Source organism: Camelus ferus, chromosome 18, assembly GCF_009834535.1.
Source record: "Camelus ferus isolate YT-003-E chromosome 18, BCGSAC_Cfer_1.0, whole genome shotgun sequence".
Taxonomy (NCBI): Eukaryota; Metazoa; Chordata; class Mammalia; order Artiodactyla; family Camelidae; genus Camelus; species Camelus ferus.
The window spans coordinates 4,811,345-4,825,671 of record NC_045713.1 but is presented as its reverse complement, the minus strand read 5'-3'; the positions used below and the strand labels follow the sequence as shown (position 1 = coordinate 4,825,671).

Genomic DNA, 14,327 nt, shown 5'->3' with positions numbered 1-14,327 from the left:
TTTTGTATGTTTGAAATTTTCCTTGAAAAGAAGTGTTTTAAAATGTCAGGAGTTACCCCAAAATTAAGTCCTAAAGGACTACACAAATTCCCATAGTGAAGCCTTAAAAAATACTTCCTCCTAATTCCTAGAAGTTTCTAATGAAATCTGGGGAGGGGGGCTGAGACAGAGACAAGGCCAGGAGAGGCTTGAAGGTCTTGGCTTCAGTTACCCAGGGCACCAGAAATTTCTCCTGGAAGCAAAGAAATGCAGTAGATGGATCTGACCTGCGCTTAAAAAGACTAAGCCAGAGGTCCTCTTGAGCCTGAAGAACTGGTTCCAAGAGTCCATGGGAAAACAGTGCTTGGGGCTGCCCTGTCTGCTACCACCTCCAAGAGCACAAAGAAAAATTCACCAGAATTGTTTCTTCTTTATAAACACAAGTACATAATGTTTATTTGAAATTCCAATTTATTACAAGTTTACCCTTTAATGGGGCCCTTCCTCCATAAAACAGTTTAAAAAAACAACAAACAACTCAGGTATCACTGAAGTGGGAACACGGAATTCTCACTGTTAACAAGAACAGACTGGCTCTAGGGTAAAAGGCAGGGAAGGTGCTGGCAGATGGGACTGTGAAATGGTAACGTCAGTGCTAACCCCAAGCCTGCGGGAGCCAGGACGGTAAACCTATCCAGCAGCCCCTGGAGCAAATCCCAAGGAGGCAAGGAGGATGGGGAGACAGGGACCACAGCTTGGAAGTTTCACTTTAAGAGGCTTTATTCTCAGGTTCTGTGAGCTGCAATCCCCTTGGATTTCTTTTCCCTTAAATAAGGTACAGAAGAGCTTAGGTGCTCCAAATTTCCAAATTCAAAGTTTATAGAAAAGAAAATTAAACCCTGTTTTGCTTTTTTATCAAAATCTGCCATAAACAGGAAAGACTACAAAGTTTTCCCTAAACATAACTACTAACTAGACTCGCTGTGGGGTGGGGCCGCTGCACCCCTCCTCCTGCCCTCCGTTCCCCATCCGTTCCCCATCCCTCCCCCCAAAACGGAGCACTGAGATTCTGGAACTCTGAGGCCAGAACAGCATGGCAGAGGCGGCTGCAGGTAGGGGCGGTGGAAACGGCCACCAGGGCAGGCAGAGGGACCGTCCTGACCAGGTTCCACTGCCTGCCCTGATGAGCTCCAACCCAACTTCTCTAAAGGAGAGAGGATGGGCTGAGATGCAGTAAAGTAAAGCAAACACGTTATCATATAAATTGTACTGTACATGTGCCAAAGCAAGATGACAAATATTTTTACAAGATGTTCTTTATACAATATCACTGCTGAAACAAGCAACCATTAATAACTAGAAAAGTCAATTTAAAAAAAAAGTTAAACATTTAAATTCTTCCTGCTTTTCTTCTGCTCCCGTAAGAGCTTGTCTGGTATGTGGGTGGGCTAGGCTCCAACACCCCTCTGGCCAGACCCATCAAAGTAAAGGTTATATGCACGGTTACAAGCAGGGCTCCAGTCTCTGAGTGAAGTGCCTTAGGTTTTTTTGAGGGGGTGAGGTGGGGGCGGGAGCAGGGAGGGAGCTGTCAGAAAGAAGGGGAAGGGTATTCAGGAATGGCTGCAGGACATGTCCCTTTACTCTGCCAAGATCAACTCAACAGACCACAACTGTTTCATGATGCTGGTGAATACAGAATTCTGTATGGCACTCACTGATACCGTCACCTGAGAGGGAGGGAGAGACAGAGCACGGGCTTAAAGAAACAAGACTGTGTATAAATATAGATTACAAAAATCGACACCACCTTCCCAGTTGGCCTGATTACCCTTCATCCTTCTACGTAATACAGTAATCCCTCCCCTGGAGACCAGAGGGCTTGGCACTGTTGTGGTGGCCAAAGTGGGAGGGACCTTAGGAAAAAAGAAAGAAAAGGAACTGGGTTTACAAGAAAAGCCATACCCTTGGACTCTTCCAGAAAACTCTCAGAAAGGGGGTTTAAGGCCATCTACCCCCACAGTATTTCTGGGCAAAGACCACCAACCCAGTATGAGGCTCTCCAAAGTGCTCTGCTCGATTAAGGCCCATGGAGAGTTTGGGAAACAGGGCCCGAGCCTGGGATGAAGGCATTCCTGGGCTCCCAGGGACCTCCTCCCTTCCGCATTCTCCAGCTTCCTCTGTCATCTCCCTCCCACCCTCCCTCGCTCTCTCCCTTGATTCCCCCAGCCTCAGCTCCCTTACCAGCCCTGCCTCTCTACTTCTTCTGTCTTCGTCCCCTGGACTGTCCAATGGGCTCTGGCTCACTGTCCCCTTCATCTTCAGCAAGCCGATCAGGAAACTTCTTGCGTTTCCTACGGACATATGGGTGGCCAGGAAGGTGTTTATGCAACAGAGCCACCAGACACTGTTCTGTCTTCACCATGCAGTTTAGCACATGGCTGCCTCGGCAGTTGTAAAGCTCAGCGTTGGTAAACACTTGCTTCATGTCAGTAAGAAACTCCTGCACAGAGCGGTAGCTCCCACAGGAACACTTGTTCTGCATTGTCTGGAAGTCCATGGGATGGGAGATCACATCATAGTAGTCCTCAGCTTCGTCTCTGGTCACAGGCTCCCTTGGAGAAGAACCAAATGGAGAGATTAGCACACCCCTGAATCCAATGGACAGACACTGTTACCAAACCACCAGCCCCAGAATGCCCATCCTGCTGAGATCAGCCAACCAGCAGGCAGAGTAGATGTGTTCACCTTGTACTCAGAGCTGTCTCTGACAGTTTGGGAAGCTAATTTCCCTGCCACTGAGATGTGTCCTGAGGGAAGGGATCGGGGTAGTTCCTAGGGGTTCAGCTTGGTACGCCCTCCGCCAGCTGCAAGGTTAGCCCTGCTCCTCTGTGCCTGCGGCCACGAAGCCCACCTGAAGGGCCAGCTGAAGCGGTACTTCACTATCTTGTGGAGGATCTCTTCACACTTCTGCAACTCCAGGCTCTGCCTCCGGGAGCTCCGCTTGGTCTGAAGCACCTGGCCCCAAAGAAAGAAGACATGTTATTGCAGGTCCAAGAGAAAAAGAATGGACAGGGCATGTATATCTGCTTTAAAAAAAAGAAAAAGTTCAACCATTTTCTTGGATGAGAGATGGTCAAAATCATCTGACTTCCAGTCAGGAAGTGTTCTCAGCCAGGGGGCATCAGCCCACCTGCCTCCTCCCTGGTGGACAGTGATCAAAGCAGCAGAGGCAGGCTGCAGCTGCTGAACTACAGTGGTCCTGCTAGAGGTCAGCTAGACAGGGCCACTGTCAACAGGACACTAGCTCTCTCAGAGCAGATGGACCTGGGATTATGGTAACACCATGGATGAGTATAAACAAGCAACTGCAGAAAGCCAGGCGGGTTATGGGGACCACCAGCAGCCAATTTTGTGGGGCTGGGATGTCTGAGGGAAAAAAAAGCAAGAGGTACAATTTCCTTCTTGGGGTCCTGCCCGCAGGCCTGTGGGAGCTAAGTGGCTAAAGAGAAAGGAGCAGGGCCTTCCTTCCAGGGGGCAGTAACAGGCTGTAACTCACAGCAGGAGGAGCAGAGTTGAGGGGTCAGGGCCAGGCAAGCAGGAGATGCTCTGAATGCCCTCGGGGCTCTCTAATGGCTTACTTTATGACCCCAGCCCACTCCCGCTCCAACTTGATCTGTCAGAACAACCAAGTTTTCAAGAGCCTCTTTTCGTTCTTCAAAGCTCAAGTGAAATCTAAATCAAAACCACTAAAATTACATTGGCTGAGGAGCAGAGGGGAGGGTAACGTCCCTCCCGTGACAACTGTCGGCGAAAGACCCAAGAGTAAGTGAGGCTCCAACATTGCTGACATTCCCACAACAGAGACCCAGCCCCTCTGAGCCACGGGAGACACATGGAGACTATTTTAAAATCCTTAACAAGTCGTAGGCTGACTGTTAACGAGAGGAGACGCTTGCAGGCTGCAGCAGGGATGCCGGACATAGCCGTTCCTGGAGGGCCTGCCGCCTCGTTTGCCTCCAGGCCCACCCATCTGCCCCATCAGCCTCCAAAGTCAGGGAGGAGGGAGCAGGGGGAGGCTCCACCTGTCGCCTGATGAGTACCCAGGACTGGAGTGGGGGGTACGGGACAAATGCTGGAGGGCGGATGGGAAGTAATTCTCACCAGCTCATCAACCTCGGCATCTTCCACAGGTGGTGCCTTGGGCCGGGACCTCCTGGCAGGATGCGGCTTCTTACCTGGTCGTCGGCCTGGCCTTGCTGCAGGGGGGAGGACACCCTGCTTACTCCGGATAGTTTTTCGAGGTCTCACTGAAACAAAAAATATGCATTCAGAGCAGAACTGAGGCTGAAGGGAGCATGCCCACGAAAAGGGCGATACTCTGGACAAGCAAAGCGATGGCTTCCTTTGGTCAGGGGTGCACTTGCCTACCTCACAGGACACTAGGCTGCAGTAGCAGAGGAAGAATGGCTACCTTTCATCATCTGCCAGAGACCTTTTAAGAGTCTCTTCAGAAGGCCAGTTCCTTCAGTACGCCCACCCTCTGTCCCCACCCTGTCCAGTTACTCCCAGGAATGAGGAGTCAATTGTAAACTGACTCACTCGGGAGGAAAGGCCATCTGCTGATGTGTCTGCTGGGATTCCCACAGCCCAAGCTCAGCCTGAGAATGTATGTACTTACGTGTGAGATGGAATTTGAGTGTGGAATAGATCCTGTTTCATAATCCCCAGTTATCCTACACTCACCACAACAATCTTTTCAGAGAAAAGCTGATACTTATGTGTACTCTTCCTCACTGAATCTAATTTAAGGCTAGCCCCAGTCCTGCTTTCTTGTATTTCTGAAAACCACAGACAGTAGGCCAGGCCACTTCCACAGGAGCCCAGAATCCCCCAAGAGAGAATAAAGACTACAAGGCACCCAAGACTGTCTGTATCTCAGGTTTACTACAGGTGCTCAGCGTCAGACAAACCAGTATTTCTCAATACGTCCTCAATGCTCCACAAGGATTAGCTCAAAGCTTCTCCCCTAAGCAAATTTTCCCCCAGAAAGGGGGGATGGGCATTTGGACAGAGATGGGGGTATGCAGAAGCAATGATACAGAGAATCAATAACCAATGTTGTTATAGTCTACTTCTGGACCATGAATGCCCCTTCACTGACTATTTTAGGTTCTCTAAGTTCAAGACCAGGCTAGGAAGAGAGAGTAAGAAGATGGGGTGCCAAGGATGAAAGGCAGGCTGCTAGGGGCAGCCAGCAGTCCAGGGCCTTGAGTTGTACTAGGGAACCACGTCACTGGTGGACTAAAAGGCAGAGTAGACAAAAGGCTCTGAAGTACCAAATACTTCCTAGATCCTTTTGGTAGACAAGGCCCCAGAAACCTGGAGAGGAAAACAATTCCTTGGAAAGAGAGCAGTAACTTGAAAGTGGAAAGCAACCATTACTTGGGAAATAAACAAAATCGGTACGCCACTATATACAGAATCTGTTCCCAGACAACCATGCATCCAAATCACAACTCTCTGGCAGTACTCAGTGGTCCTGAGTTAACAGGTTACTTGTCTCCTTACCCTGGATACCTATAAAAAAATTATGGCATGTGAACAAAGGGAGCCCTACGGGAATGAGAGAAATGTAGGTGCCCCAAATTAAAATCTGTGGGATCAGGGAAGATGGGAGCAGGAGTACAAGCCCAAAGCCCTCTCGTCTGGGGAGCGCCAGTGCAGTGGGCCTGGGCGTGCCAAACACCCTCTCTCTCCTTATACCAAACACAACTGGTCAGAGCTATGATCTTGGGAACTGTACTTCTCTTCAAAAGCTCACCAAAATCTTCAACTGTGGTTTCTTTTCTATTAACCTACAAAGAAGGGTGCATTTTGCAAAAAGGGAGGCTGTTAAAAGGCTAGACTGCAGGACTTAACATTTAACCATTAAAATGACACGACTCTCAAAACTTCAAGAAAAAGGAACATGAGAGATTATGTCTACAAGGCGAGCATAAATGAGGAGGCCTTTTTTCCCTGCTGCTGTCTAGTGAGAAACAGCCGAACTTTCCCGATACCACCACCTAAACCGTGGAAAAAAGTCTTTTCAAACTAGCAAATCTACAGCCTGCACACTACAGGGAAGAGAAAATCACTGTAACCAGAGAAAAAATAACTTCTGTAAAAGCAACACTGCACCAGAAGCCACAAGAACTGTTAGAGATGGCAATGGGCCTAGATCTTTGTTACCCCACACTGAGGGCTTCAAAACCAGCAGACTTGCCATTAACATACCTGGGGCCTCGAATTCCACTAGACCTTAGACCAAGTGGATCTGCCATAGTTTGATGTTGAAACCAAGCCACCCAACCTCCTACTAGGAAGGTAGTTAACTGGCATCTTGAAAACCCATTTAAAACATGGCAGCAGAGTCACCCCACAGCCACAGCATGAGAAAAGGAAGACGGCAGGATGGCAACATCAGGTGTCTGCTGCTGACCCAGTCTTTCCAAGTCAGTTCAGAAGACTGTGATGCCAACTGTGAAAGTCAAGGGAATACTTACATCGCAAACCAGCCACCTCATAGTCCTCCTCCTCCTCCTCCTCCTCTTCTTCTTCCTCTTCATCGCTCTCATCACCTTCGCTGTCCTCAGAGGCAGACTCTTCAGTGTAATTCCTGTATGGGGGGGGAGGGGAATACTTGTAGAGAACATGGATCTAGGCCGAAACAGCCCTAAGAAAGGTAAAGTTCCACCTAGATCTTGGCAACTTTTTCCTTTCCAGACTTCACGGATCTGATGATTCAGGGAGGGAACCTGAATCTAGGCCAGGACACAGGAAGCAGAATGAAAACCTGAGTGTCAACAGCATGCCTCCTCCAATAGGCCCCAAACGCTTTGGGTAAGATACCAATGGCAACAAAAACCAAAACCAAAATGCAACCTCACCCCTCAACACACAAAATAATACAGAACTCTATTCCTTTTGTCTCACAAAAACCAGCCAGATAATGTAACATTTCAGGTATTAAAGGCTGTCCCCAACTCTGGGGTGGACTGAAAGGATAAACAGCCCAGACAGGTGTTACTCCACCTTCATGGCCCCCTTCCAGGAGCTGAAACAGCTTGCAAATGACCATAACATCAAAGCACTGGTAATCCCAGCTCAGAACAGCTGGTCCAAAGCCCCACCATTTCAGAGCAGCATGCTTCATCTCTCTAAGTGTAGCTGGAGTGGAGTGAGAAATAACCGAGTAATGCTGTTAGGTAGGCTCAGGATCAAACAGCTCTGCCCTTTCAGAGACAGACCAAGCCAGAGTGCCCATAAGTTGCTCTTTTATAACCTCATATTTCAATGTGGAAAACAATGGTATTAGCTTGGCAAACAGTAGGTGTCTCCTCTTTACAAGGCCCTGTGTTTCACCTTACTGGGATTAGGGTGAAAAACAAAGCATCACCTCTACTCTCTGGGCACTAACAATCTTATGGGAAGACAGCGTGTATAAAACTAACTACAAAGGCAAGATGTATCAAAATATTGTTTTAGAAAAAAAAAATACTGTTTTAGAGAAATCTGAGTTGGAACATAGAGAAGAAACAATTAACCCTAAGGATGTAAGGACGTTTTTAAAAAGCAGTGAAATTTTAGGTAGGCTGTGGACAGTTTGCTCAGGTGGGAGTTCTAGGGACAGGGAACGTTCCCAGCCGGGAGAAAGCACAAGAGGCAAGGATGCACAATGAACAGTCTATAACAAACACAAACATGGGAATGAGGGCTCATAAAAACTCACGCTAGTATTGTATATGAGTCTTAAAAGTTAGGCTTAGGGAGTTTGGACTTTATTCTAGAGACAATGGGAAGACCGAAGTTTTTTAACAGAACACTGACAAAAGCAGATCTTTGTCTTAAATAAACCATTCTGGTATCACCACAAAAGCTAGATGGATAGGAGAGGGGGATGGTATGAGATAAGGAGTTGACAAGCCACTGAAGGAGCCTAGAAGAGAGAAGTAAGAGGGCTGAATGACAGCAGGAGACTGATTCATAAGACATCTAGACATGGAATTGATAACATCTGGCAAATGAACAAATATGGAGATGAGGGAGAGGAAGATGTCCAAGCTGATATCAAAGTTCTAATCATGATAAGGAAGGAAAACAGTAGGTATGGGTAAGGAAGGTAGTGAGTTTCAGGATTTTTAGCAGTAGTTAGTTGCAGAAGTCATCACAAATTAAGAAATGGGCAAAGTGGAAGCAGATGACAGAGAGATATTTGTTGTTATTTGATAAGGTATGGTCAAGAAGATACAAAACACTGCTGGTAATGAAAACTAGAAATGTCAACATTAAGCTAAAATAAAATCAGAGCCCTCTGAGCTCCCACTGTAATACCTTAAACAACTGGGTTCTATACTCAAAAGATGAACTTATAGCTCCTCAGCATTATTCAGTTTGAGTAGCTGAAGCTTAAGTATAACGGCTATTTAATTAATGTATTTGTTTTTAAAAGAAGAAATTCTCACCTGCCACGGGAGTTGCGCCTGGCAGTAGCAGGCTGGCAGGCTGGGCACTGCCACTCACCATCTGGTACTTCATAGAGGGCGGGCCTCAGACAAAACAGGTGGAAGGCTTTATTACACTCGTCACACAAGATCAGCTTGTCATCCTCACCTGCAAGAAGAGAAACTTACACAGCACTGTCAGGAGCACAGCCACAGCCCTGAAAGAGCTGCACAGCCTGAACACTGTGGAGGAACAAGCATTCTAGTGCAGCGCCACCTCATTTTTTAAAATGCAGTCATCTTCTGAAAAGAGATGTAGCACAAACTAGACTATAGGTAATTCAGGGTTCAGGTCTTCTAACTTATATACCAAAAATCTACCCAGGGCTAGAAGACAGTTAACATTTACTAGGAGGTAGCAAAAATCAAGTGCTAGCAGGAAATTCTGCTGCTCCTCTCCCACTAAGAAATGAATCCCCCATGAAGTGTTACATTTTCTGCCCTTCCTCCTCCTTCCTGACCCTTCAAATGCTTCCAAACTCATATCTGATATGGTTCTCTTAAACCATTCGGTTTCCCCACCTTTGAAAATAAACCAAATCAATTTAAATGATTACCCCTAATCCAACCTTTATTCTACATCAGTTTTTAGAGCAACTCAATGATTTTACGTAGGTCTTTTCATCCCTGGAAATTAAATCCTAACCTAAGTCACAAGATAACTTTAGCCACTGAGAAGTCAATCACTGAGGGGCTTTTAGCCATCAAGTTCCTTTTACATATAACGGGGCTCTGAAAACTCTCAGTATTAAACAGTTCCAAATGCTTTGCTCTGTAGGAGTCAATGCTAGAAGGTCCAAACCCAAGTATTCTTCACAATGTACAAATACTGCCCTCTACCGGTAGCACCCATCTTACTTCATGGTGACTAAAATTCAGAGATAATGAAATAGATGTAAAAGTTTAGGTTAACTAATTTTGTCCCCTGTAGAAAATTTAAGGACTGGACAGATCAACTGCTCACGTTCTACTCAAAATTGAGAAACAAAGGGCACACTTTGATTTGCTGGCATGTGATTTAAAACACTAGAATTTTATAGACCTTTAAGAGCAGGTAAAATCTGTTCCACCACATTTAAAAGCTGTGTACACAGAGTTCTTCAGGAGACAAAAGATCTTGGAAATGGTAGTCCTAGGGCCTGATACACTCAGATAAGCAACTCTGATTTAAATATACCTTTCTTTCGACAAACTTTGCATCTAGCATTTTCTGCTGACATGTCCCATTTGATACAGGCATCAAGCATCCCAAGCAGAACATGCATTCTGGAAAAAGTCTGAGCTTCACGGATTGCTGTCTTCCATTTTTCCAGAGCAGATGCGACCTAGAGAGACCAAACAAGGCCAGCATTACTATCATGACCTCAAGTCATGAAATGTGGGTAATTCATATAATACTGACAGAAAGTATACACTGATAGAGGACAAGGAATAGGTAAAGATAAGAAGGAATCCTTAGTACATTTACCTCTTAGAACTCCTCCAGTCTAACCTATTTATCTTACAGAAGAAATCAAGGCTCTGAAGGGTGGAAAAAACTCGCCAAAGGTCACACAAAGAATTCAAGGGCAGGGTGGGGGTGGAGAATGACTGGAGACAGATCTCTTCTAGTGAAACCCACCTAAAGATTCAGTATCATTTAAAAGCAGGACCACCTGAACTGTGTAAATGCTAGCATGCAACAATGTCATGTAGCTAATAAAATTTTGGTCAACAAGATTGTCAGTTACTGCACAAATATATACCATGATCCCAGACTATAGGGCCTAGAAATGGTAAACAGTACCTATAAAGCATTCTACAATTCTTAAAAGTATTAAGTACTGACACAAAATACTCCTCTTGACTTTATCACCAGCTTTTAACTTAAGTGACAAATGTAAAGTTCCAGGGGGGTTGGCCTCATTTCATTCTGGGCAGTTACTAGCAGCATAACTTGCACTGCCTCCTCCCATTATCAGAAAATGCAAATTAATTTAGAATTAGTAAAGCAAAACAGGATGGAGGAAAAATATAACTGGGAATTTCCAACCCTCTCTCTATAAAATATGCATTCTGAGGAGGAAGAAAAATGCCTTTTTAAGACAATTCATTTATTTGTTTCGCTGTTTTACTAGTCAAAAGGCAGATTGGGGGGGGGGGGTGTTTTCAAAGCACTTTTTGCCTAAACAATTAGGTGAGCATCCATGTCGACAACTGAGTTGGACAAGGTAAAGCCTAGGCAACCCACCGGAAGCCGAGACTGGGTTGTCTTACTATCATCCATCTTGTGCAGGTCACATGCTTAACTCGGTCATGACGGAACTCAAGTTTAGGTCAGCAATGCCGGCTACTTTTACAACTTGGCTAGCTCTAGCTAACTGACAACACCCCTGCTGGATTTCACTGCCCTGTCTTAGGCAAAAAGGTCTATTTTAAGTAACTGACTTCCTCCCATAGGAAAGGCCCATTATCCTGGAAGGCCACAGGCTTTAGAAGAGAGCTGCCAAGGGACAAAGACAGTTGAACTACTGAAGCTAGGGTGTGAGGGTTGAGGGAAGGGAACAAAGGCTGTCCTTTCTCTTTCCTACAGAAACAGAGAACCTTTGAAAGCCTTGTGTGTATAAATTTACGAATAACATGGTAAGTAATATAAACACCCCCAAAAATCGATTTAAAAAGCCACTTAAGTTCTAGTGGAAACTGACTCATTCCTTACTCCAACCTCTAGTGCAGATATTTCAACATCTGCCTTCAAAATATAACACAATTTTCTTCCTTCCCTCTTAGAGCTCCTCAGCAGGATGTGAGGTCCGCATCACAGCTGCCTCACTGGTCTTCTCCCCTGATGTAATGGAGAGCTGACACATGGTAACACAGATTGTCTTACTGTAATAACAACCAAAATCTCTTCAATGGAATATAAATTTGAGAATTTTAGGTTCAGTTCCTAGAAGAGTGTTACTGAGAACACGCAGGGAATGGCTAAAACAGGCTCTGCTGTCCTCTAGTGGACAATCAGATGCATACACGTATTCAAAAAAGTCATCAGTATACAGCACTGCTTTCTACTTAATTTTCTATGAGTTATAAAATTTGAGCACTCAGCACATGTAGCCTCATTAAAATAAAAAACTGAAGAGATCTTGAAAATAAACTCACTTGACTTCATTTTTAAAACAGATTTATTGAGAAATAATTTACATACAACAAATTTCCCTTGTAAAGCGTTCAGTCAATGGTTTTTCATCTATTTGCAGAGTTGTGCGACTACCAATATAATCCTAATTTTAGAAACTTTCATTACCCAAAAAAGAAACCTTGTACCTATTAGAAGTCATTCCCCACATTCCCTACCCTAACTCACCACTTCCCCAGCCCTAGGCAACCACAATCTACTTCTGGTTTATAGATCTGCCTATTCTGATATTTCATATAACATACGGCCTTTTGTGACTGGCTGCTTCTACTGAGCACAGCTGCTTCCTAGATTCATCCACAATGTAGCACGGAACAGTACTTCATTTCACTTTAACTGCTGAGTAATATCCATTTTTTTAATCCATGCACTGGATTGTTTCCACTTTTTGGCTATTCTGTAATAGTGTTATGAATGTTTGTGCACATTTGTATAACGTTCATTTCTTATTTTTCCTGAAAAGGTTTCCTCAAGGTCTCAAAAAGCAATTTAGGGCCAGGCCTCCCTTCAAGTCTCCAGATCCCCAATCCAATGCTCTTAGCATTAAACATACTGGATAATCATTAGCATCCTGTTTTACCTACTGAGTTACCCATCAAGACCAGCCTAGTCACCAATCAGCCTCTAATTTTGAGGGCAAAAACAATATGCCGTCAAGATTTAAAAGAACACCTTAGTCTCCTCCCATTGCACAAAATTCCAAACAGTCCAGCATGTTAAAAACAACAACAACCCCACCATATTCAAGACTGTTTTAAAAATGGATAAAGTAGCAACAAGATAAAATTCTGACATTCAACACTGGCAGCCTCAAGTAGATGTCTTACAGTACTGCTGGGAAGCTAGACACACTATTTTGATGAAAAATTCAAATTCTTTGGCACATTTAAAGAAAGTTGGGCCCTACAAGTGGTAGAAGTGGATATAACAAAATTAAGGAGAAGCTGGCTTAGGTGCAAGTCACCATGAATCAATCCCTTTACCTAACAGTAAAAAGGCAATATATCTTGGTAAGGATATAATGAGACTTCAGACCATATTCTTTCATAAAAGAACATTTAAAATGGAAAAATAGATAATCGGGTTGTTAGGACAAATGCATTCAAAGTAAACACAGAACCTAACAGAACCTAGGATTTTGCCAAATTATACGTCTTTCTCATTTAATGCAACATTAAATATAAGAAATAACTGACTTACAAAAAGGGATTTGACAGATAATCTATGTTTATAAATAAGGAAACTAAAGCACAGATTAGAGACTGATATTAGCTCATGCAACAACCTACTGCCAGCTGAAAAAACCCTGGCCCATGCTAAGTGGAAACCTTCAAAGCAAAGGACAGTGGAAAATTTCAGAGCTGTGGCAAAGTTGACCTTTGATGGGGAACTGCAGGGCATAATGCCATTTTAATGGAGAACATTGCTGAACTACTTAGTACGCAACCTAATTGATTTTCCAAGAAACTCTTCCATGTTTTCCATTTGTGTACTATGTGTCTGGGCCCCAAGGTTAAACCTGCAAAGTGCTCATATTTTCCTCCCCAGTCAAGCTAAGAATCGTCTCATATGACAAGCTAACAAGAGGTTACTTCACTATGGGGTTGAGTACTAAAAAAGAACTTAATGAGAATTCTACAGCTACTAGTTGTCAATAAGAAAATGTTACTGGTAGAGAAATGGCAAGGAACAGTCACATCAAGGAGACGCTTCGGTATAGCACGAGGTTAAAAACAAAACCCATGAAGTACTGTGCAAGGCTGAAAATTATGCCTAATGAAAAGAGATTTAGCAAAGGGGACTATTTACTATCTAACATCTTAGACTTCATCTAGAAAGTTACCTGGATGCTTTATTCCAGTAAGGTAATGACACATGTGTGAAGTCTCTGAATCTATGCCATGAATTAATAGTTAAACCATTATTGAACTGAGTTTTAGTTTAGTTTTCTGCTCTGCTTACCTCTTACCCAAAATGATCTTTCTTGTATCACATATCACCTTTGGCCTCAGGAAGAAACTTAGGGGGAACATGGCAACTGTGCACAAATATCTAAGGAGCTTTACTCATTCTGTATAAACTCAAAAGGCAAAACAAGGACCAGGTGTCAATGATGAGAAGGCCAATTTCAGCTCAATCTAACAAACCCTATGCCTCCCATCCACAACATGATTAATTCCTACTTGCTCTTCAAAATCTAGCTGATGTGTTCTCTCCTCTGGGAAAGTCTAAGCTGCCCCAGGCATCCCTCACTTGCCATACGTGTCACAGTACTATAACCATCTCTCACACTCAGACTGAGTTCCTTGAGGGCAAGGACTTCTGCCTTCTACTTATCACCAAAACCTACAGACTCTGCACAATGACTGGCACAGGCAAGCCTTTACCAGATGTTTGTGAAAGAAAGGAATGAAGGGAGGGAAGGAGGGGAGGAGAGAGAAGTCAAAAACAAGGGAAAGTATTCCACTGGGTAATTGCTGGAACTGCTCCCTTAGTGCAGTGTTTTCAAATTCTTTTCTTCAAAAGTAATCTTAAGCAGAAATCTAATCCTCAAAACAGGAAAAAAATGGAGCTGCTAATTATTCTAATAAAGAAAAAAAAAAAAAGAGAGACAATATAATGTTCAT

At 44.2% G+C, this 14,327-nt stretch overlaps 1 protein-coding gene across 3 annotated transcripts in view; it reads right to left on the bottom strand.

The window, feature by feature from the left end:
- Nucleotides 1-406: 406 nt before the first annotated feature.
- Nucleotides 407-14,327, bottom strand: part of BAZ1B (bromodomain adjacent to zinc finger domain 1B) — a 58,742-nt gene continuing 44,821 nt past the window's right edge. Inside the window, exons 14-20 of one of the 3 annotated variants that reach the window (XM_032459562.1) lie at nucleotides 9,700-9,847; nucleotides 8,484-8,646; nucleotides 6,525-6,637; nucleotides 4,141-4,286; nucleotides 2,891-2,994; nucleotides 2,221-2,591; nucleotides 407-1,892 (exon numbers count right to left, since the gene is read on the bottom strand). In XM_032459562.1, coding sequence (XP_032315453.1) covers nucleotides 2,234-2,591; nucleotides 2,891-2,994; nucleotides 4,141-4,286; nucleotides 6,525-6,637; nucleotides 8,484-8,646; nucleotides 9,700-9,847 — 1,032 coding nt within the window. In that variant the 3' untranslated portion in view covers nucleotides 407-1,892; nucleotides 2,221-2,233. The remainder of the gene's footprint in view (nucleotides 1,893-2,220; nucleotides 2,592-2,890; nucleotides 2,995-4,140; nucleotides 4,287-6,524; nucleotides 6,638-8,483; nucleotides 8,647-9,699; nucleotides 9,848-14,327) is intronic. The other 2 variants (XM_032459563.1, XM_032459564.1) reach the window with 2 other exon arrangements.